This window comes from Prinia subflava, chromosome 13, assembly GCF_021018805.1.
Source record: "Prinia subflava isolate CZ2003 ecotype Zambia chromosome 13, Cam_Psub_1.2, whole genome shotgun sequence".
NCBI lineage: Eukaryota > Metazoa > Chordata > Aves > Passeriformes > Cisticolidae > Prinia > Prinia subflava.
The window spans coordinates 14047926-14068482 of NC_086259.1; the positions used below are offsets into that span (position 1 = coordinate 14047926).

Consider the following 20557-nt stretch of genomic DNA (forward strand, 5'->3'; position numbering starts at 1 on the left):
TGATGCTGTCAGAGCATCCATTTGCTGCCATAAATGCACCTACCATTGCTTTGTTTCTGTGTGCAGGTTGTTCCAGTCAGTTGCACAGTGCTGCATGGGGCAGAAGCAGGCCCAGCAAGTTATGGAAGGGACAGGTGCCAGTTAGATGAGCTGCATCCTGCATTTGAAGAGTGCCAGCCTGGAGGTCCTGTCCCATCAGCTGACTGAAGACTCTGTAAGGCTCCTCCTGACCTTCCCAGCCCCTTTGATCGGGTAGACACAACAGACCCTGGGTGAAAGTCTTATGTGGGCATGTTCCAAAGTTTGAAACAAATTTTTTGACCTTTGGCCAAACTTCAGAAGATGCTGTGAATATCATTTGAACTAGTGTAAATACAAGGAACAGAAACATTTGTCTGGACTTTTGGGTTTGTGCAAATTGTGTAAAAGACAGGTGGGTAACTGGTGCCTGTCCATCTTGTAATAAAGGGGCAGCTGCTGATGCCAAGCACTTGTCTGGGGCAGACCTCCTTGTCCTGACATTCCCAGACTCCCAAAGAATATTGAAAAGCCAGTAACTTATTTTTCTTTATGTGAATGGGGGACCTTTAAATCACAAAGTTGTTTAAAAAAAAAAAAAAAGGATGTGTTTGGAATATGGGAATTCTGTGGAGTACAGGAGGGGTGAGGGAAGGGTTAAGGTTCAGTGTTGCTTTCCCCTCACCCTCATCAATGCTGATAGACAGCAAGTGGAGCGGCAGTCAGAGAACGCCTCCTTTATGTTGGAGAAGAAACACAGGCCCTTTGGGTGAGGGTCAGCTGTTTTCAGTAAATAAACCAGAGACCAGGCCTATAGTTTCTTTTTTTTTTTTTTTTTTTTTTTGACAGTTGTAAATTTTGAAAGATGAGGGGTTAAATCTAGACCTTTTCCCACCCTCCCCTGTGACTACACAGTATAAGTTTGTAAAAAAAAATCTTACAAAAGGAAAAAAAAAAGAAAAAAAAAAAGAAAAAATTGAACAAAATAAAATACCCAAAGGACCAATACAGCCCATTTTGTAAGGATTTTCAATGTTTTGTAAAGTATTGGTCCACGTGTTGTATTTTGTAGCCTTTCTAGTTCTTGGGCTTTAGTTCTCCCACTCTTGTATGTATGCATACTGTAGTTACACATTAAAGTCATGACATGCAGCACGTGCCACTGTGCTTATTCTCTCCAGTTCTATCCTGGCCAGTTGGTGTCTTCCAAAGCCTGTTCCACCCATCCAAAACATGCAGTTTTCCAGTGTGTTTTGGGCACTGCCTGTTGAAAGCAGCCGGGTTTGTTCTCTAGCATGAGGTCAGTGGGCAGATGTAATGACTAGACAGGGTCTTGCTTTGAAGTGCATCAGTTGTGTGGAAACAGAAATGGCTTAGTTGCAAGTTCATGAGCAGTTTGTCTCAGACAGGAGACTGCAGTGGAGGTGCACAGAGTGTGGACAGCCCATCAGTTTCATTTCTAGTGCCTTCCACCTGCTGTATCTTCCTGCAGCAGGAATCTGCCCAAGGCTGTGCTTAGCTGTTGTAAGGGTAGGCAGCTTCAGTGCTGTTAATCCTGCAAGGTCCTTTAACCTAGCAGATGTTAGGAAACAGAGCTTCACTTCTTTCTTTTTACATAATATCAGCTTGCTTAAGCTGACTGCTTTAGTTGACTGCTGTAATGTGGGCAAAGAGGTCAGGATTTCCTGCTCGAGTTTAAGGAATTCCATACCTGGCTTTGCATTTGCTGCATTGAGGAAAACATCTCACTGAGCCAGCTGTGCCAGTGGGTGGCAGCTCAGAGGGAATTCTCTCTGTTCCAGGTATTAGTCACCTCTGTCAAGGAGTAGATTGTGGCTAGGTCCTACAATCCCATGGCATTTCTTTGCCAGGTCAGCAGCTGAGCTGAAGCTGAGCCTTTTGAAGTTGGAACTGTGGACACAGTTCTCATTTCTTCTTCACTATACATTTTACTATGCCTCCCATTCCAAGCCCAAGGACACACAGCTTTACATTGTTTTCCAGAAATTGTATGGCTGTTCTTAAATCCCTGTGGTAAAACAGTCCAGCAAAATTGACAGTCCTGTTTGAGGATTCTCCCCTTCAAATAAAAACAGCTCCTGAATTCCAGCATCCAGTAGGATATAAAAGGATATCTTTTAAGGGAGTATCTTTCAAGTCTAATGCCCTAAACCATTGATCAGTGTCTTTTTATGTGGTTGATGCACATCTTGTATGCAAGCTTTATGGCTCTTAAATCTTGGACTAGCTGATACTTATCTGATTGTGGTTTCTTAACTGGTAGAACTGGGGTATTAAACTGACTGGCATTCCTGAAGCAACCCAAAGCTAATAAATCTTTCAATGTTTGGCTTTAGTCCTTTTCTAGCTTCCAACTTGACATGGTATTGTTTTCATCATACCAGACTGGTGCCTGGTTTTAATTGGATTGTTACCAGTTTACTTCTTGTGATCTTGCAGGTGTGCCAGTCACCTACATGACAGGAGTCACCCCATTTTCTGTCTTTTTTTGCATATCTCTTCTTCTCTGGGTCTTTTTGATCCTGTAACATAAATACCTGTGCCCTTAGGGCTTTTTCTTCTGGTTTATTTACTTGGATCTGTTCTTTTACAGAGGTTCTTTTTGGATTTAATTTACTTAATCCTCTTCCTAATAATGGCATTGGGCATTTGGATACGTACAGAAATTTTATAAAACTCTTTACAGTTCCAAATTTGAGTGGCTGGAAGAGTGGCCTAATTTCCTTTCTCCCTATAGCTCCAGCTATAGATGTGCTTTGTTTACTGAAGACTGCTTTACATCTAAGATGCTCCTTTATTAGATATTCTACCTTTTCATTCCCCAAATATACTGAGACCAGGAGTTCTCTTGGGGATTCTTAGGAGCTCTCAGCTGCCTCTCAGTCTAAATCCCAACTCAGTGTAAGCAGTCTTCCTACTTGTAGAGCCTCCATCTTTGAGGATTACCTGTGCCCTGGGTTCTGTGGGCATTTGTTTCCAGTGCCTGTTCTGCTTACAGTAAGTACATTGAATTTTTCTTGCTAGATGGGAATTTACCAGTTCAAATCTGATTCCCTTACATTACCTCCTGCCCTTCCAACTATCACAGCAATCAACCAAATTTACCATCCCTTTTCTGATCTCTTCCCCTTTTACTTTCTCTTCTCCACCTCATTCTCTTCATTACTTTTCCTTTTTATTTCTCTAGTGCTCAAACATAAGAGTCTGCTGTCATCAATCCACATTCCTTCCAAGCCTTGTCATTATTCTGCCATGCAAAGAACAGATCAACATGTGGTACTTTGCCTCATTTTCCTTCCTGGCAACAAAGTATCATTAATTGCAGGGTCCATTCTGAGGCCATTTTCCCTAATTCTCAAATAGATACAAAGGCCACCACATGGTCAACTTCTTAGTAAGTGAATCCCCCTCCAAGCTTTCCCCATGGTCCAAAAACACAGTCTAAAAGTGAATTCTCAAAATGCCCTTCTCCAGTGAGATGGAACTTCCAACACCCATGCAGGCAAACAGTTCCAAACAGTAGGTATAACAAAGTCTTGTTATGTAGTGTTCAAACCTTTTATATGCTTTGGTCATCACCAAGTTTGTGCATACCTAAAAAAAACAAGTTTTAACCCAAACCCCAAACTTCAACCAAGATACCAAATGTAATACTCCTCTGACATGTACATTTTCCAATATGATTTTTTTGGAGACACACAGGATACCAAAATACTGATTTTAACAATATTTCTATGAAGGATAGCACAGCTGTGTGAGATCCTGGTCCAATTCACTGTTGTCCCACCTGAGATACCAGAACAAGCTCCCCTCAGTACTGATAAACCACCCTGTCCCCTAGCACTACAGGCAGGGCTGTCCTGAGCTTTGTCATGAGTGCCATGAGTGTGGGTTTTCCTTGTCTGCAATACCTTTAACTGCAGCAGCAGCAACAATGCCCCTGCTCTTAGATGGGGCCTCACACCCCGTTGAAGTAGAAATCATGGGCTGGGTAAGAAAACTCATTTTTATTAAACAGAGCTTGGACTGTCAACCATCAGTATTTAGTCATGCAAAACCAAAGTGAGTTCAGGGCAGAACTGCATTAAGCAGAGGGTGTGTATCAAATTCTCAGCTTGCAGCAGCTGTAGAACTGTGACAGTGCTCCTCCAGAGTAGTCTCAAGCCCACACAGAAATACCTTTTGTGGAAGGAAAACTTAAAATAGGAAGGAATATTTAAAAGGAAATATTTGTTATACTGAGCCTACATGAAGACCAGCTAGATGGGCCTGTTCTCTTGAAAATGTTCAACATAAAATCTGTACAGGTGAAAAGTTTAGTGTTGTCAGCAGGTCCAGCTGTCAGATACTTAGTCTGAACCTCTCTAAGAGCTACCAGCTGGATTTCTGCCCTCTTAATCTGGACAAGGAGCAGCTCTTGCCTTAAATTTCTGATGATGAATGAGGGATATCTTCTGCTGTTCTGGCAGTGTATGTCTGCCATCCTAAAACAGCCATTAGGATGGCTGAGGTTTCTTATGGCCTCTGGAAGAAGGTGGTATTTGTGCTCCAGAGCTCTCATGGTCCAGTAAGGCCACTCAAAACCACCTTTTGCTGTGAAGGTACTTCTTTATGTAGAGGTAGCTAAAAACCCATGTGCTGTATGAGGGACAAAGGGACCCGAAGTCAGTGTTGCCATCTGTTCTGTCTGCTACAGAAGAGATGGCCAGAGGCTGACCTTCCCCTCAGGATCAGCCCCAGCCAGGTCCTGCCCAGGGCCACTGAGGTTTCTACTGTAGCAGCTCTAGCAGCTGATGCAAGATCCTTTTCTGTCCGTAGCGCACGTGCAGCGCTTGCTGCTCCCTTCGACTCAGTTTCTCATAAGCCTCCTTGTTATTTAGCAAGTCCTGCTCTGCTTTCAGGTCACCCCCATAGGACTCCAGGGTCAGCAGCACACTGTCATAAAGGAGCTTCTTGCAAGGGGTTTTAAGTCTGGAGAGTGCCTCATTTGAAAGGGTAGAGTTTTCCTCTTCCTCACTGTCGTCTTCCCAGCCATCTTGCTCCTTATACTCCTTGAATTCTTCTTCTGACATGCAAAGCACCTGTAGTGACCCAGGCAAAGGGATAAGTACAGGCAGTGTGAGTGCATCAGGGTTTCTCCTCTGTGCAACAGAAGAGCCACGTGGAGCAGGTGAGTTATTCCTCAGCTGCACTAAAGGTTAAGAGACTAAAACTGGCTTAGATACCTAAGTGCAAGTAATTGTTAGAAGAACATTAAAACAGAAAATCTGGGTATTGGTAAGTCCTGTAAAGCACCTCAGCTGTTACCTACAAAGTTGTGACAGCTTTTTAGGACAGGAATGGCCATGGAGCCATTCAAGACAAATATGTGAGTACACATGAATGGCTGCTTCAGGAGAGGAAGATGACCTTACAGCACCTGGCAGCTGGGCAGCCACAGCCCCTCCCACTGTTCACACAGGGCTGTTAGTGCTGAGCCATTCTGCACTGCTGATTCGCCCAGCTGCTCTCTGCTCCCTTTTGCAGCTCTTCCCCCACCTGGCCATTTTTACCTTGAGGGTCATGGACAGCTCTTCCTCTGTCAGCACCTCATCCCAGCCAAGCACAAAGGCACCTTCTTCCCCCACCATCTCCAGCTGGCACAAGAAGTCCCACTGCTCTGAGACCAGCTGCTGCTGAGCTTCACTTTTGGCACCTGTTTCGAAGAGAGCAGAGCTGTGAACAGGGCCGGGATAGCAGTGGAGGGGGAAGGTGAATGGAGAAGGGGAAACAGGAGGCAGAAAACCAAGGTGTGCCCCAGCCCCTGAAACGCTGTGGAACAGGGTTATTTTTCATGTCCCTGTTTAACAGAGTTCCCTGCCCCATCCTCCCAGAGGGGCTGGTGCCACTCACGCTGCAGCGCCGCCCTGCGCAGTGTCACCATCTGGATGTCGGCTGTGTCGTGGCTGTTGCCAGGGTAGGGCTCTGCGAAGCCATACATGTGCAGCAGCTGCCAGTTGGCCATCTGCCCATACGTGTTGAAGATCTCCTGCCCTTTCCCCACGGGCTGCGTTGTAACCATCCTCAAACATTGCTGCAAGCAGGGAGAGGAAAGCATCTGAGCTGTGCTGATCCGACTGCTCAACAGGGGCTTTCAGAGAGTTCAACTTGAGCTCCTAATTAACACCAAACATGCAGCAGGGCTTTGTGTTAATGAGATCCAGGCCAGACTTGCTGCCATGGGCTGAGACCCCAGCCTGCTGTGCCCCCATTCCCAAAAGTCTGAGTAAAATGGAACCAAGCTGTGACAATGCCTGGCACTGCAGCTTTGCACTCACAGGAGAGTATTCCAGGTTGGCATTGTGGTTGGCCACATGATTCAAAATATCTGCAACAGGCACCATCATGGGAGGATTGGGCCCCTTCTCATCTTCTTCTTCCTCTTCCAAAGGTTCCTGAAAGCTAAGACAAGCCACTGGTACACATGGCTGCACAGGGCAAGCTTCAGTTTACACTTGGCTTCTTGTGCAACTGCAACCTCTAACATAGCCTGTACTGCTACTTGCTTGTCTGTGATCCTTGCCTGGAGCAAAGCCCTCACTTCTCACCTGTAAGCCATGACAAATGCCACCAGCTCCTTATACAACTCCAGAGTGTGCAGTTTGGGGTCAAAGATGTCGGGGTGGGTCTCCATGAAAGGCAGGATGATGGAGTTGTACTCCAGGTGGATGTTAGCTAGATCCTTGTCCACAGCTTCTGGGATGCCTGTGCCCTGCAGGAGCCTTGTTCGCTCTTCTTGAGGCCTGTTGCAAGAAAAACAGGTTCTTCTCCATTTGTGCTAGGGCCAAGACTCTTTCCTCCTCAAAAAATCTCAGTTTCCCTGTGTTCTCCAGGCCTTTGTTCTCTCGCTCTCCCTGTAACGTAGCTCCAGGAGGACCCCTCAGGCTCCTGCCAGTGCCAGCACAGGGCTAGAACAGTGTTAGGGTCACCCAGCAGGACCACATCCCTTCCCAGGACAACACTCAGCAGCCCCTGGCCTGTGCCTGCTTTCAGCTCCAAGCCTGAGCCTCCCCAGACCTCCGGCTGTCCCCTTACCAGAACATGGGGTGGTCCAGGCTCCGGAAGTCCTGCCAGAGGGAGAAATACGGCCGCCAGTGGGAGGTGCTGGCTGTGTACTCGTGGAGCAAGGCCAGCAGGAGCGGGACCCAGCCGGACTGGCTCTGCAGGGACTCCTGGGCTACACACAGCATGGAGAAAACCTCAGTTGTTCTGCATTTCAGAACCAAAATCTGATATGACAAGCCTCTGTGCCTGCCTTCAGCCTGGAGACAGGGGTTGAGTTTTTATTCTGGTTTGTCTTTGGTTTGTCCTGAGCTGAACCAGGACCAGAAAGGGGAGTTATGGGGACCCACGGCCCTGCCCTCCTCAGCCTCAGGCTCTGCGTGCCTTCAGGAACCAAGGAAACCAGCATGGTCTGGGTGCCTGTCACTCAGAAGTTGGAGATGTTGCATTGATGGATTTTTCTCCCCGTCCAGCAGAGCTCTTAGGGAAGCGAGGGGATGCCCAGCCCCTCCCCTTTCCTACCTGGTATCAAACAGCCCTACAGCATCCTGCACAAATCAGGAACTTTTCCCGACGCTTTAACGCAGATCCATTTATTCCTTTAAAAGGCACAGCACACTGGAGTGACACCAGAAGCTTGCACTCACCTTCCTGCAGGAGTGCGTGGATGGAGGTGGTGTGCTGGGACAGCAGCGCCGTGCGGGGGATGGTGAACAGCACCTCTCCCGCCTGCAGCTCCTCGGCGGCCAGCATCCCGTACCCCGCCACCGCGCCCTCCCTGCTCAGGCGGACCTGCGGCCGGAGGGAGCCGTGAGGGGCGGAGCGAGGGGACCAGGGCGGACCCAGGGCATGCCCGGCTCGGCCCGCTGTGCCTCACCTTGGGATTCAGCTCCACCCCGGCCCGCTCGCACCATGCCAGGAATCCGGAAAGGGGGTCGGCACTGCTCTTCCCCTGGGCGCCGCTCTCGACCGCCGCCTGTGGATGGGAATACGGGATGAATGGGAAGGAGTCATGAGGCGGACCGCGGATCCCTTCAGCGCCACCGTTCAAGAGCCGCTGTGTCCCCATTCCCCGAGAGCCCCCGGCTTTCCCCGCACCTTGAACCTCTTGGGCGCGGACGCCATGACGCCGCCAACACGTGGTCCCGGTCGGGCCCTTCCGGGTGGGCGGGGAGCTCCGCCCCATGGGCCGGGCTAACGGCGGCCAAAACGGGACAGAAAGGACGGGGGGAACAGCTGTGGAAACGCGCCCGGGAGCCTCCTGCTCGCGGGGCTCCCCAGGGACTCGCAGCTCCTCTCTGTAGGGTCCGCCCTCCGAGCACCTCCCTGGAGGGTCTGAGGTCCTTATGGTGTCTCTCTGTGGGATCCAGGGATCACCACGTGTCCTTCTTTCTACGGTGTGTCCACCCCCGGGCCGGTGCACGTCGGAGGGCTGCGGTGCCGCCGTGGCTGCCGTGGGGCCGCGCACCGGTGCGGTCACAGCTCTGGACATGGATTAAAAGCAGCGGGCTCTAATTAATCAGGGTAATTAAGCTTGTGCTCTTGTTCAGTCGACACTACACACACGCCCACCGAACGTTCGGGCTCTGATCTCCCCTCCAGGGCCGTCCCGAGGCCGCCGTTCCCTCGGCTCATTAGTACCGTCCCCAGCCCCAGCGGAACGGGGGCTGCTGCCATCACTGGCTGCTCTGATGAAGGCAATTAGCGCGCATGAGGTGTTTGAAGAGGCCCCACGGGGCTCTGTGCGGGCTGTCCCTGGGGCTCCCCCATCCCGTCTGCAATTGGGGTCGGCTTAAATCTTCTCCAGTCCCTTCCGAGCTGGGCAGGGCTGGACTGGCAGGGTGGGTTCCCTATGGGGCAAAAGGGATCCTTCCTGAAGAATGGGGAGGAAGGGCAAGGGAACATGTGGGATGACCTTTAGGTGCCCACCACGGGCTCTGTGTCCCTGTAACCCAACTCCCTGCAGCCGCCTCCCTCCTGCTTTAACGCGGCTCCTGCAGAAGCGCCGCTGGCACTCGGATTCGAACGGAGGCTGCAGCAGCCACGGAGCAGAGCTCGGACCCCTGAGCGGCCACAGCCACCGCTGCTGCTCCTGTCCCCGGCGGGACCCTCCTGCCTCCCTCTGGGAGCGGCGGAGTTTTACAGCCGCTCCCGCAGCATCCTGCTCCCCTCCCCGCCTGCGGCACCGGCATCTTCCCGGGGCGCATCCCTGTGCCCGATCGGTGCCACTGAGATTCCCGGCAGTCCGGTGTCCAGTCTGGCCTGCCCTGGCAGCCGCGTTGGGGTGGCGCGGGAGTGGGAAATACCGAGTGGGTCCCCACAGTGTCCCCGCAATGCTGCAGCAAAGCGGGGTCTCCCCGGCTGTGACAGACATGGCCCCCCCCCCCCCAAGCCCAAATGTGAGCCTGGATAGCTCAGTTGGGAGAGCATCAGACTTTTAATCTGAGGGTCCAGGGTTCAAGCCCCTGTTCAGGTGGATGTTTTATCCTTTAGAATAAAGAAAGGGAGCCTGTGGGCAGGAGCAGCCGGCCCCTCCTGCTGCTGGGGCCCCGTGGGGGCTGCAGGGTTCTCAAGGCATCCCCTCTCTTCTTTTCCTTTCACCAACTCCCACCTGATACCCACACAGCACTGCTCCGTCCCTACAACCACCCAGTACTCATCTCATGTTGGATGATGAGGACAGACAAGGGAGCTATCGGTGGCACACCTGAAAGGAGGGAGGAGGATGAAGAGAAGAGGAATAGCAGAGCTAGAGAGAAGGAAGTCTGGGCTGGGTGTGAAATTGAGGGCTCAGGGGTGGCTCCAGGCTGAGACTGGGGGAAGCTATAGGGGCACCCTGAAGCTGAGTGCAATTGACTCTCATGGGGATGTGCACCACCCTCCACCTGCTCTTTCTGGCATGCTCAGGTCTTCTCTCACCTTTGGGTGCTCATCATCCCAGTCCTTACTGCCATCTGTGGCTGCCCTGCCTCCATTCTGGGCCTCTGCCCACCTCAGCTCAGGCTGCTCCCTTAAAGCCACCCCTGCTGCCAGGGAAGCCACCCCTGGTCCCCTGACAGAGAGGACAGTGATGTTTTTGCAACGACACTGCACCCACATCAACCCACGAGCTTATTTTATTGTCCTGACAAACTTTGCTTCCTGGTGGCTCCAATCCTTCCACGCACATGCGCCACGGCTCAGGCCGAGCTCCGGCCCATGCCTCCGTCGTCATTCATTTCTTGCCAGCAAGAAAACAAAGAGATAATAAATAGGAAGCTTATTTGCAGGGAGGGCCCAGGGGACAGCCTGGGGTCACAGGCCAGGCTGTGCCTGGCCCCGGCCAGGGCTGGCGGGGGGGCTGCAGGCAGGACAGCCCAGCCCCGGGCCATGCACACTGTGGGGCTGGGGCACTGGGGGATATGGGGGGAATATAGCAATCTCTATTTAATTACATTAAAATATACTATTTTAAAAAATTATTTCTAGTAGTTAAAAAAATGTCGTGGTCCATCCCATTCCGGCAGGGTCATGGAGCTGTCCCAGACGTTTTGGGACACACTGGCCAGTGCGGGGATGGACCCCAGTCCGCTTCACCCTGGGCAGGCTGTTTGGGGGATGGTCTGTCACAGCGGGTTCCAGGGGTGGGTGCTGGCAGGGTGGCCACCACGGGTGACAAAGCAAGGGCACTGTGCCACCCACTAGCCCCACAGCCACCACAGACCAAAGGCAGAGGAGTGGGCGCCCTCCCAGAGCCCACAGCAGGGTCAGTCCCGGGGCCTTAAATGACATGGCAGCAGTTGAACTGCCCCAGTGACAGGAGGCTCTCCTTGGAGCCCGGCCGCAGTTTGAAGGCCAGGGCTTTCTCGCAGAGCGGGAACTGCAGGAGCCTGTCCCGCAGGCTGCCTCCCTTGCTCTTGCCCGGGTCCAGCTTGATCACACTCTCCGCGCCCCCTTCAGGGCCTGAACTCTCCACCGACTGCTGGGCCGGGCTGATCTGTTCCCCCTGCCCTGGAGACGTGTCTGCAGGACTCGGGAGCGTGGCAGGAGTTGTCTCTGCCCCCAACACCTGGGGAACTCCAGCCGAGCTGCTCTGGGGTGACAGGACAGCTCCCCTTTCCTTGGGGAACTCTGCTGAGGAGCCCCCAGGCTCTGTGTCCTCCTCCCTCCTTGGCGGCTCAGCTCCATTTCCCCGCAACGCCTGGGGACCCCGGCTCCCGCTGCCTCCCTTCCCAGCCCAGGCCACTCCCGAGCGCCCGCCCCGGCCCCCCAGCTCCACCCCCGGCCCCCAGACCTCCCCGCGGCCGGGCGGGCGGTGGGCGCGCAGGAAGGCTCGCATCTGCTCCTGGTTCAGAGAGCTGCTCTTCCTCTCCATTGCGCTGGGCCTCTCCTCCTCCTCCTCGTCCTCCTCTTCCTCCTCACAGATCTGCTGCAGGGCCGGGGTGCTCTTGGTGATGGTGGTGTCAACGGCAGGGACCTTCAGCAGGGTCCCGGTGGGCTGCCGGCCGCCGATGTCCCCTCCTGGGGGCAGCCGGGAGCCCCCGGGGAGGCCGCCTGTCTCCGGGAAGGGCAGCAGGCTGCCGGCGCTGCCCACGGAGCCAAATGTGTCTGACAGGTTGGGCCTGAGAAAGGGGACAGAGGTGTCAGTACCCAGCTGGGTATCACAAGGGCTGTGACAAGGAAAAGGACAGAGAACTGGCCGAGACCCTGCACTGGGGACCCAGGATGGTGGGGAGGGGTGCACAGGACAGGGGGCAGCAGGGGGGCTCACCTGCTCTGTACCTCCTTGGCCAGGTTGTAAACGAGACTGAGGCGGTGGCCCTGCTTCTCCTGCTTCTCCCGCAGCATCCTCTCTGCCAGCAGGAAATATGTGGCCGTGATGTGGTTGTAGCGATCGGCTTCCAGCGCCCTGTGTGGGACCAAGGGAGTTGCATCAGCACACAAGGGATGTGCTCGGTGGGAGGGACCCCCAGAGCCCCTCACTGGGGCTCCCACCCGCGCATCCGTCGCTCACTCCTGGATGGTGTCCCGGTCCGCGATGTTCCCGCAGATCATGGCCTGGAGGATGATCTCGTGCTCCTCCTCAGACACGCGCTTGTGGGACGTGAGGGGCAGCAGGGAGCGGCTGGCAGGGGACGGGTCCACCCCCTGCAGCCACGTGTGGCCCTCGATCTGCTCCAGGGACGCCCGTTGCTTCGGGTCCCGCTGCAGCATCCTGGAGATGAGACTGGGGGAAAGGAGTGACATTGCAACCGTGCAGCACTGCGTGAAGCACAAAGCAAGCAGCTTTGCCTGCTCTTCCCACCTCAGCTCCCAGGCATTGCCAGGGCTGGGGCACCCCCCCCGGGGACAGCACGTTGGGGTCTGGGGGTACAGTGAGGGGCTTTGCTCACTCAGCGCACTGTGCCGACACGTGCGGGGGAATGGTGTAGCGGCAGTCCATGATCATGGTGAGAGTTTCGCTGTCGTTGGCCTCCTGGAAGGGGGGGTGGCCGCACACCAGCATGTAGAGGATTACTCCCAGGCTCCAGATGTCTGCAAGAAGCAGCAGCAGCAGTTCAGGTTGCACTCACCATAGCCCAGGAGATTCCCCACCCCAGGGACCCGGGGTGGGGCTACTCTACCAGCCCCTCTGTGCTGCTCTAGCAGAGATCAGTGCTCGTGGGGATGTTCCTTGGAGGTAACAGCTCCCAGGTCTTGACTGGTGGACAGAGGGACAATATTCTCACTAAAGGCAGGGAAGGACCTTCCCATCACCACATCCAATCAGGTCTCAGGGGACTTCACCAAAGTAGTTGAGGTGTTATCACCTTTTGTCCAGGCAGGGACAGGAAGGCCAGCCCTCAGCTTTCCCCCCCTCCCTGCTCCCCCCATCACACACCCACCCATGGCACTGTTCTATGTCATTCCTCAGCTTCCTGATTCCCAAACCCCACCACAACCATCCTGGCACTGGGCTGTGCTTTAGGAGACACTACAGTGATCAGAGAAGGACACAGAACCGATCTGGGCTCTCCAGCTCCATGGGGATCAGCTGGAGCAGGGTCGCTGCCCTATCCTGGGGACACAGACAGAGCCAGAAGCATCTTCACTGGCTCCTCCTGCCCAGAACACAAATTCCTGCAGATGTGCGGGTTTAGGATGCTGAGCACGCCCTGGGGCGCTCTGTTAATACCTTCAGCTGCTTAAGTCAAGTGTTTGAAAATTTCTCATCTGCGTCGGTTTTCTCCCTTCATTTCCCTTTGCAGCGCCACCAGCTTATTTTTCTACCGCCTCCATAAGCTATCCCTGTTCTCAGCTCAGGATCCGCCTTTCCCTGAGCCAACGCTGAGCTTTTGCCTTTAAGGGCTCATGTTTTGCTTTGCTAAATCCTCCTGCCCTAATTCCAGCCAGCCAGCCAGCTTGGATCCTGCTTCCCTCCCACATCCCCTCTGTCACAGCAGAGCCTCTTGGAGCCCCCAGCCCAGCTCCCTGTGCCCTGGGACAATCTCCCCAGACCCCTGCACCCTGGCCAGGGGAGGAAATGCACTGGGAGCCACAGGGAGGAAGTGGTTTTCAGGGCGGGGATGGAGCAAAGGAAACTTTCGGAGCTCCTCCACCCAAACAGCGGCATCCCGAGCAGATTTCCTTCCGGCCTCACCCTGCCAAATAACCACCAGCGCCAGATTGCTGGCAGCTGTATCCTCACACTGCTTCTCCTGGCGGCTGCCACGCCAGGCTCACAGCCTGCTTGGGCTTTTTCCCCTCTCCAGCAACCATGACTCGATGGGATCTCTGTGGATGCTGGGGAGGACCCTGCTGTGGCAGGGCAGGGCTGAGCAGCCAAGCACCCAAGGGACAGGCTTGCTCCTTGCAGGGACAGCAGTGCCACCGTGTGCTCCTAGTGTAAGGGGCCAAGTGGGAGGTGGTACCCAGCTGGCAGGACCATGCTCCAGGCAAGGGACAGGAGGGAGGCAGGTCCCCAGGGCACCCTTACCAACAGCCGGGGCATCGTACTCATCCCCAAGCAGGATCTCTGGTGCCGAGTAGGCCAGGGAGCCGCAGCTCGTGGTGAGCATCTTTCCGGGCTGGAAGCGGTTGCTGAAGCCAAAGTCAGTGAGTTTGACCACCCCTTGCTCCTGGAAGAAGACCACGTTCTCGGGCTTGAGGTCACGGTGCACCACGTGGAGCTTGTGGCAATAGGAGATGGCGTGGACAATCTGGGCAAAGTAGTGCTTGGCGCGCGGCTCGGCCAGGCCGCCCTCGTGCCGCATGATGTGGTCAAACATGTCCCCGCCGTCGCCCAGCTCCAGGATGAGGTAGAGCTTGGCATGGGTGTCGATGACCTCGTAGAGGCGCACCACGTTGGGGTGCTGCACCAGCTTCATGCAGCGCACCTCCTGCAGGAGCTGCCCCGCCGCCTCCCCCGCCAGCTTACTCTTGTCGATCACCTTCACGGCCACGCGCTGCCCGGTGAAGACGTGCCGGGCCAGCTTCACCACTGCGAAGTGGCCCTTGCCCAGCGTGCGCTCCAGGTCATAGAGCCCCGCGATCTTGCCCTCGCCGCAGCCCTGTGCCCCGGCCATGGCGATGTCGTCAGGTGGGGACAGGCATCAGGCGCTGTGCCAGGGAGGAGATGCTGAGCAATGTGGCCTGAGGGACAGGGTGCTCCCGAACAGCAGCTCCCCCAGCACCACTGACACCAGCAGTGCCAAGGACATCGGGTCCCCAGCAGCCTGGGCACTCCTGACATTCCACCTCATAGTCCCCATCCCAGGACCTGGACCCCTATCTGCATTTCTGTTTCCGCTTCCTAGTACTTTGGAGATCTCAATACTTCCATCTTCCATCTCCAGAGTATCCTAGGGCACTCCATAATCCCCACATCCAGGTCCCCAGCATCTTATGCACTCCAACACCCTCCTTTCAGTTCCAAACAACCTGGACATCCTGATATATCCCTCTACTTCCCAGATCCCCAGGACATCCTGATATCCTGTCCTCCAGGTGTCCAGAACTGCAGCACTCTGGGCACCCCAATACTCCTGACTCCAGCCCCTCATCACCCTGAAACAGTCCCATACCCCTTCTCTCCTGGTTCCCAGCAGCCTGAGCACTCCATACCCCTACCTCTAAATTGCCAGCACTGCTGTCACCCCATACTCCCAGACCCCAGCATCCTGGGCACCCCAATAATACCAACCTCCAGGTATTCGGCATCCTGGCTACTCCAATATGCTCACCTCTACTACCCAGCACTTCTGGGCACCCCCATACCTCCATCTCCAGCCTCCAGCACTCCGAGCCACCACCATAACACTAACCTTCAGGTCTCCAGCACCCCTGTCACTCCCGTATCCCCATCTCCAATCCCCAACATCCGTGCAACCGCCAAGCCCTCACCTCCAGACCTCAGCACCCCGGGCACCTCCTTGCTCCCCCTCCAGCGCCCCGGGCACCCCGATACCCACCCCAGCCCCTGTCACCCGGTGCGCCCCAGCGGAGCCGCACTCACCGGGGCGCGGAGCTGCGACCGCCGGGGCTGCGGTGCCCGAGCGCGCCCGCCCCGCTGACGTCAGGGCTGCTCCGGGATCGCGCCTTAAAGGGCCCGGCCCGGCGGGGCTGATGCCCGGGCGGTGCTCATCGCACCTCCTGACAGGCAGCTCCCGCGGCCCGACTCCTTACTGCCTGTTTGGGGTAGCGGGGACTCGGATGGCCTTGGCAGTAACGAGGGCTGGTGATGAGCTAAATGAGCCGCCTGCCTGCCTGGATGCTTCCAGGAGGAGAGGGAGAACCCCCAGCCCGGGCTTGTCTCCGCAGGGTCCCGCCGTTGGGGGCTCTTGCCCGGGATGCCCTCTCACGGGCATCTCTGCTGTGCCACTGACCCACTCCATCGCCCGCTCCCACTCTCGCTAGAGCCCGAACCATCGAGCCGGGAGCGCAGCCCCGGCCCCCCTTTCCCCCTGGCTTTAAGCCGTCTTTTCCTGGAAGCGGCCCGGCGAGCAGCCGGCCGCCTCATTTAGCTCGTTACTGGCCATCGGGATGCGCACAAAGCAGATGTTGCTGCTGCAGATTAAAAAGCTCTCAGCGCGGCCGCCCTCGTTCCCGCTAATGCCTTCCCAGAAGTCCCGGCCCGCGGCTGCAAACAGGCCCTAATGAGCTGCGCTGAGGGCTCCGCGCGGGGGCTGCTGGCAGCGGGGACCCGGGCAGCGGGCACTCGGCACCCGCCTGGGCCTTGGGAATGGAAAGGGCTCCCAAACCTGCCTCTCAGCCAAGATGAGTTTGTCCAGGCAGGTGGGGTGCAGGAGGCATCCAGGTGCTGCGGCAGGGGATCCTGACGGGGTGTTGTGCACTGAGGGACCCAGATGGGTGGTGTTTCCAGCAGCCTCTTGCAACTGGAGAAAATAACACACGGCAGATGAGCAGATCACTGGTCCTGTACCTGCTCAGCTTGTCCCTCAAATGCAGCAGGAGTCAGACCATGCCGGGACAGGGGATGCAGGAGCAGAGGAAGCCTGCAAAGAGCTCCAGAGGTGGTGCTGCAGCCAGAAGCAGTGGCTCACACTTTGCTGGGGATGTGCTGGGAGGCCTGGGGGGTCCTCCTGGTCTAGGAACAGCCTGGTGAGGGCACAGCCTGGGCAGTCAGCCTTCCCTGGATGGGTATGGCAGAGCCTGCTGAACCCTTCCTATTATGTCTTATTCCCCCAATTCCTTGCAGGGCTGAAGCTACTCAAGGCCATAAGTGTTCCCCAAAGGAGCCTGGCTCTGGGGAGATGCAGGTTTTCCAAACGAGACATGAGTAACAGATGCAGTTAGCAGAGGTGGAAGCCTGGAGGATCTGCAGATGGTATGTGGTCAGGAGCTGGAGGACTTCCAGAGGCTCTGCACTGTAAGTGGATGCTTGCCAGGAGATACAGATAGGCAACATTCCCTTTGGAAACCAGTCAGGCTTGGCATGGTTTTGGTGAGGAGCCTGTAGCCGTGTTATTTCTGTATTTGGGAATTAGGAGATGTACTCAGGCTGCAGCCTTGGTGCTGGAAAGGGAAATGGCCTGCAAGGACAGTGGGGATTACTTCCAAGAAACCTGGGAGTTTGGAGCTAACAGGGATCTGCTCCTCCCTGCAGCTGTGCAAGGCATAAGGCAGGAGTCCCCCCTCCCATGCATCACCCCACTGGCTGCCTCTCTACCCAGACAAAGCCCGTTTTCCAGTGACTCCCACCTACCTGGTAGTTAGTGAAGTCATGTGGCTGCAGCACTTAATTAATAAAAAGCCAATATAAATCCCAGTAAACATGTGGAGAGGAGGACAGTGACACAGAGAGCGGTAGTGGCGCCTCCAGCAAGCTCAGTGGAGCAGCGGACAGCAATCCCCCTCTCTGCTCCGAGAGGTCAGTGCTTACCCTGGGAAGGGTCTTGGGAGCGGGCGGGGTGTGATGCCCATGGCTGTGGCACACTGCAGAGGGCTCTCTCCCAGCAAAGAGCTGGGTGCTTTTGTGGGATGGGGAGATCAGGATTGGCCAGCATTGGGCTGCTGGAGCCAGGTTTGGAACCTCAAGGCTTCAGTCCAAGTAGCAGGCACAGGATTTCCCAGGATTTGGCTGACAGCAGCAACTGGGATACCACCTCCTGGCTCCCTAAGAGGTCACCTACTTTTTAAAGCCTTCAGGCTCCCAAAGCCCACAGCCTGACCCTGCAGCTTCTCCTGTCCCCCAGCTGTGTGTGTTGTGGTCCATCTCCCTGCCCAGTATGCAGATTCTAGTGGCACTTCCAGGCTCAGAGCTTGGCAGGAGCCGTGTCCGATGTTTTGGCCACACACTGCTGGTCACCCCCTTCTGTGGGGAGATCATGAATGTGCTCACATGTGCCCCACAGCACATCTGAGAGCTTTGGGGGCTCCTGCTCCCAGGTGCCTGTGGGCCCAAAAAAGGCTCTCAAGTCCAAGGGCACAAACAGCTGGGGGTGGTGGCTGTGCTGGCAGAGGCTGCCCCTCGCTGACACAGCACTTCTCGGGGTGGCGGGGGGGTGATGGCAGCAGAGGGGACAGGCCGGGCTGCCAGCAGGTGGGCTGATGCTGGCCAGGCTCCTGTGCACAGGTTGTCCCCCAGGACCATGCTGAACGTGCTGCTGCTGTGCTGTGGGCTGCTGCAGGGGATCCAGGCTGCCCTGGATCTCAGGACCGCTGACCTCAGCTGCGGCCACCTGCAGAAGGTGAGCGGTGGGCTGGAGGGGGCGGACAGAGCCCGCCACGGCAGCCTGCAGAGGAAAGGCAAGGAGGTGTCTGCGGAGCCGGCAGGTGAGTCCTGGGGCCGCCTGCTCTTCACTGACCCCACCAGCTGCTCCTGGAAAACCCACAGCCCCAAAACTGAACTAGGGATCCCTCACCCAGAGATAGGGGATCCCCTTAATGCAGCACCGCTTCTCCTGGCCCTGCCCCTTAAAGCAGCACCGCTTCTCCTGGCCCTGGCTAGTGAGAGCAGCCTGGCAGCCCACAGGGAGTGGGGTCTTTTTTTTTTGTGGGGACACGCAAAGAGAGAATAATCAGAGCTGACCCTCTAGCAGCCTCCTTGTCCGGCCTCTCTGTATCCTGCAGGAGCTCTCCCAAGGCTGGGGTTTGAGCAGATGGCCCTGGCTGTCCAAGAAGCTGATGGTGACCTTGTGCAGAGAGGCAGCCTGCTGGAACAACAGGTATGGCTCCCTGAGCTTTCTTACAACACCCCTAAGAGCAGGGCAGCCTGAGGCCACAGCAGCCTTCTCTGTGTCCCTGGGGCTGGGGGGGGTTTGGAGCCCAGCACGGTGCTGCCTGGGATGGGACTATCTGTCCATCACCTGGGGAGCTGAGGCTGCCCAGACCTGCAAAGGGCTCCAGCACTCAAAGAAGAGTGGTCCAAGCCTGTGCTCCTGTAATCCATTTAATTAACCTCAAGTGCAGCCCAAGAAACCTCTGCAGAGCAGGAGCTTGTAGGGCAGTGCCCTGTGTTGCCTGGCTCAGCCCCTGGTGCTTCTGTTTGGGCAGTAGGCACAGCACTGTTTGCTAAAGTCCAGGCTGAGCTTCAAAATAAATGTGTGGATGAGGCAGCAATGCCAGCAGAGTCCACAGGGCTCAGCAGTGATTTCCAACAGAAAATAGAGCCCGGAGTTGAACACCACAGAAGCCTCTGCCGCTGGCAATGCCAGGTTTCAGCAGCCACTCTTGGTTCTCTCCCATGCAGTTCTTTATTGCTGGCACAGTGGTCCAGGACCAGATCTTCCCGTGCTCTTCCTCCTCTCTCCCTGCAGGCATCATCCACAGAACTGCAAGCTGAGGGCCGTGAGGAGCGCTCCCCCCGCCGCTGTGTCCGGCTGCTGGAGTCCTGCCTCGGCCACCAGATCCCGTGCTGTGACCCCTGTGCCACCTGCTACTGCCGCTTCTTCAACGCCTTTTGCTACTGCAGGAAGATCAGCACCAGCTTCCCCTGCGGCAAGAACTAGCGCCCGTGGGGCTGCCAGCTCCTCGCCGCTGTGTGTGCCTCCTTCCCTGCAGCTCCAATAAACCAGCCCTTTGCAAAAGCCACCGCAGAGTGGGGACGGTGTGATGTGTCCGCTCGGGCTCTCAGGGGAGAGGGAGTGGCAGCAAGGCGAGGGTGGCCTGTGCTAAGCTGAGCACAGCTGACACATCTATGGCAAACCAGATGTGCCTTTCCTGGCCACACAAGAGGTGTTTCAACAGCAGGGGTACCCCAGGTGATGTTCTGGCTATGCTGCTGTTACCCACAAAATCGGGTTCGTCCCCTGGTGTGCACCGAGCTGACAGTGACACGCTCCAGAGAAACATCGATTGTTTATTTCAGAGCTGCCCCAGCCCGGGTGCTCGGTGCCATTCCACAAATCCAGCACACCTCAGCGGGATTTCCCTGCCAGTATTCACACTGAGAAGTTCGGGGTTAGTAATTTCTCGAGCACAGCTCCACTATTATGTTTAGTAATTTCCATAGCTATCACATAACTCTGGGTAATTTATGCTCAGGAGAAGGGTCTTCACCTGGGCAGGGTCTTTTTGACCAGCAGGCATGATTTTTAGTGTTACAGTGATGACAATTCAGCTGTAAGATAACTGGAGCACGAGTATTTCATCAGGTTAACAATGTACATACAGACATATATGAATTTCTTGACTTACTACATCCTTAAATCTTGTTCCAGGATATTCTTGAGTGAGGGGTGCTGGCTGCTGCCTGTTCCACTGATCAGGTCTCCTTTCTTCCTGATTAGGCGCGAAAATATACAGAGGTCTTACATCAAAAAACATCCTGCCTTAAGATAACCTTGACATATCCCACCTTTACATCAAACAATTTTTTTTTTTTTTTTACAGAGCAGCTCCTGGCAAAGCCCTTTAACTAGCTAGGTATTTCCCGACTAGTAGAAGCGGTGTCTCGGCGACACAGTGAACTTTGCTTGTGTACCCTTCTCCTGCCGGTACCGCTCACGGTGGCTGAGGGGCAGTGAAGGGGAGCCCCCGGCCCGGCGCTGGGCAGCCG

General features: G+C 55.4%; 4 protein-coding genes and 1 non-coding gene across 13 annotated transcripts in view; 3 read left to right on the top strand and 2 right to left on the bottom strand.

The window, feature by feature from the left end:
- The window catches only part of CNOT1 (CCR4-NOT transcription complex subunit 1), a 53891-nt gene extending 52809 nt beyond the window's left edge, over window positions 1–1082 (top strand). For all 8 annotated transcript variants that reach the window (XM_063410970.1, XM_063410974.1, XM_063410972.1 and 5 more), the window contains exon 49: window positions 67–1082. In XM_063410970.1, the coding sequence (XP_063267040.1) occupies window positions 67–145 (79 nt within the window). In that variant the 3' untranslated portion in view covers window positions 146–1082. The remainder of the gene's footprint in view (window positions 1–66) is intronic.
- On the bottom strand, window positions 609–8610 carry SETD6 (SET domain containing 6, protein lysine methyltransferase). 2 transcript variants are annotated; one of them, XM_063410979.1, is made up of 9 exons: window positions 8179–8247; window positions 7958–8056; window positions 7728–7872; window positions 7114–7255; window positions 6627–6821; window positions 6357–6480; window positions 5932–6112; window positions 5592–5734; window positions 609–5120 (listed from the first exon to the last, which is right to left on the bottom strand). In XM_063410979.1, exons 1-9 carry the CDS (start codon window positions 8203–8205, stop codon window positions 4809–4811), a joined length of 1368 nt encoding a protein of 455 aa, XP_063267049.1. In that variant the 5' UTR covers window positions 8206–8247; the 3' UTR covers window positions 609–4808. The 2 variants fall into 2 exon arrangements, with proteins under 2 accessions (XP_063267049.1, XP_063267048.1); XM_063410978.1 differs by having other exon boundaries at window positions 7958–8610.
- An 873-nt stretch (window positions 8611–9483) lies between these two features.
- On the top strand, window positions 9484–9556 carry TRNAK-UUU (transfer RNA lysine (anticodon UUU)). The gene has a single exon. It is a non-coding gene; the product is annotated as a tRNA-Lys (tRNA).
- Window positions 9557–9608: 52 nt separating this feature from the next.
- LOC134557750 (SNF-related serine/threonine-protein kinase-like) lies at window positions 9609–15711 on the bottom strand. The gene is made up of 7 exons (XM_063410980.1): window positions 15554–15711; window positions 14036–14658; window positions 12453–12594; window positions 12074–12286; window positions 11831–11968; window positions 11195–11681; window positions 9609–11113 (listed from the first exon to the last, which is right to left on the bottom strand). Exons 2-7 carry the CDS (start codon window positions 14622–14624, stop codon window positions 10841–10843), a joined length of 1842 nt encoding a protein of 613 aa, XP_063267050.1. The 5' UTR covers window positions 14625–14658; window positions 15554–15711; the 3' UTR covers window positions 9609–10840.
- A 2172-nt stretch (window positions 15712–17883) lies between these two features.
- Window positions 17884–20523, top strand: AGRP (agouti related neuropeptide). The gene is made up of 3 exons (XM_063410914.1): window positions 17884–18333; window positions 18631–18725; window positions 19317–20523. The coding sequence occupies exons 1-3, from the start codon at window positions 18066–18068 to the stop codon at window positions 19506–19508; spliced, it is 555 nt and encodes a 184-aa protein (XP_063266984.1). The 5' UTR covers window positions 17884–18065; the 3' UTR covers window positions 19509–20523.
- Window positions 20524–20557: the final 34 nt, after the last annotated feature.

Bases quoted from the DNA above. Each gene is read 5' to 3' on its own strand.
- SETD6 (XM_063410978.1), bottom strand. From the start codon at position 8,572: ATGTCCAGAGCTGTGACCGCACCGGTGCGCGGCCCCACGGCAGCCACG. The intron at 7,873-7,957 runs GTGAGGCACAGC...CTCCGGCCGCAG, and splicing joins GGGTGGAGCTGAATCCCAAG to GTCCGCCTGAGCAGGGAGGG. The intron at 7,256-7,727 runs GTGAGTGCAAGC...TGCTGTGTGTAG, and splicing joins CCACGCACTCCTGCAGGAAG to CCCAGGAGTCCCTGCAGAGC.
- LOC134557750 (XM_063410980.1), bottom strand. From the start codon at position 14,624: ATGGCCGGGGCACAGGGCTGCGGCGAGGGCAAGATCGCGGGGCTCTAT. The intron at 12,287-12,452 runs GTGAGCAAAGCC...CCTTTCCCCCAG, and splicing joins GTGTCGGCACAGTGCGCTGA to TCTCATCTCCAGGATGCTGC. The intron at 11,969-12,073 runs GTGAGCGACGGA...GGTCCCACACAG, and splicing joins GACCGGGACACCATCCAGGA to GGCGCTGGAAGCCGATCGCT.
- AGRP (XM_063410914.1), top strand. From the start codon at position 18,066: ATGGCAGCAGAGGGGACAGGCCGGGCTGCCAGCAGGTGGGCTGATGCT. The intron at 18,334-18,630 runs GTGAGTCCTGGG...TGTATCCTGCAG, and splicing joins GGTGTCTGCGGAGCCGGCAG to GAGCTCTCCCAAGGCTGGGG. The intron at 18,726-19,316 runs GTATGGCTCCCT...CTCTCCCTGCAG, and splicing joins GCAGCCTGCTGGAACAACAG to GCATCATCCACAGAACTGCA.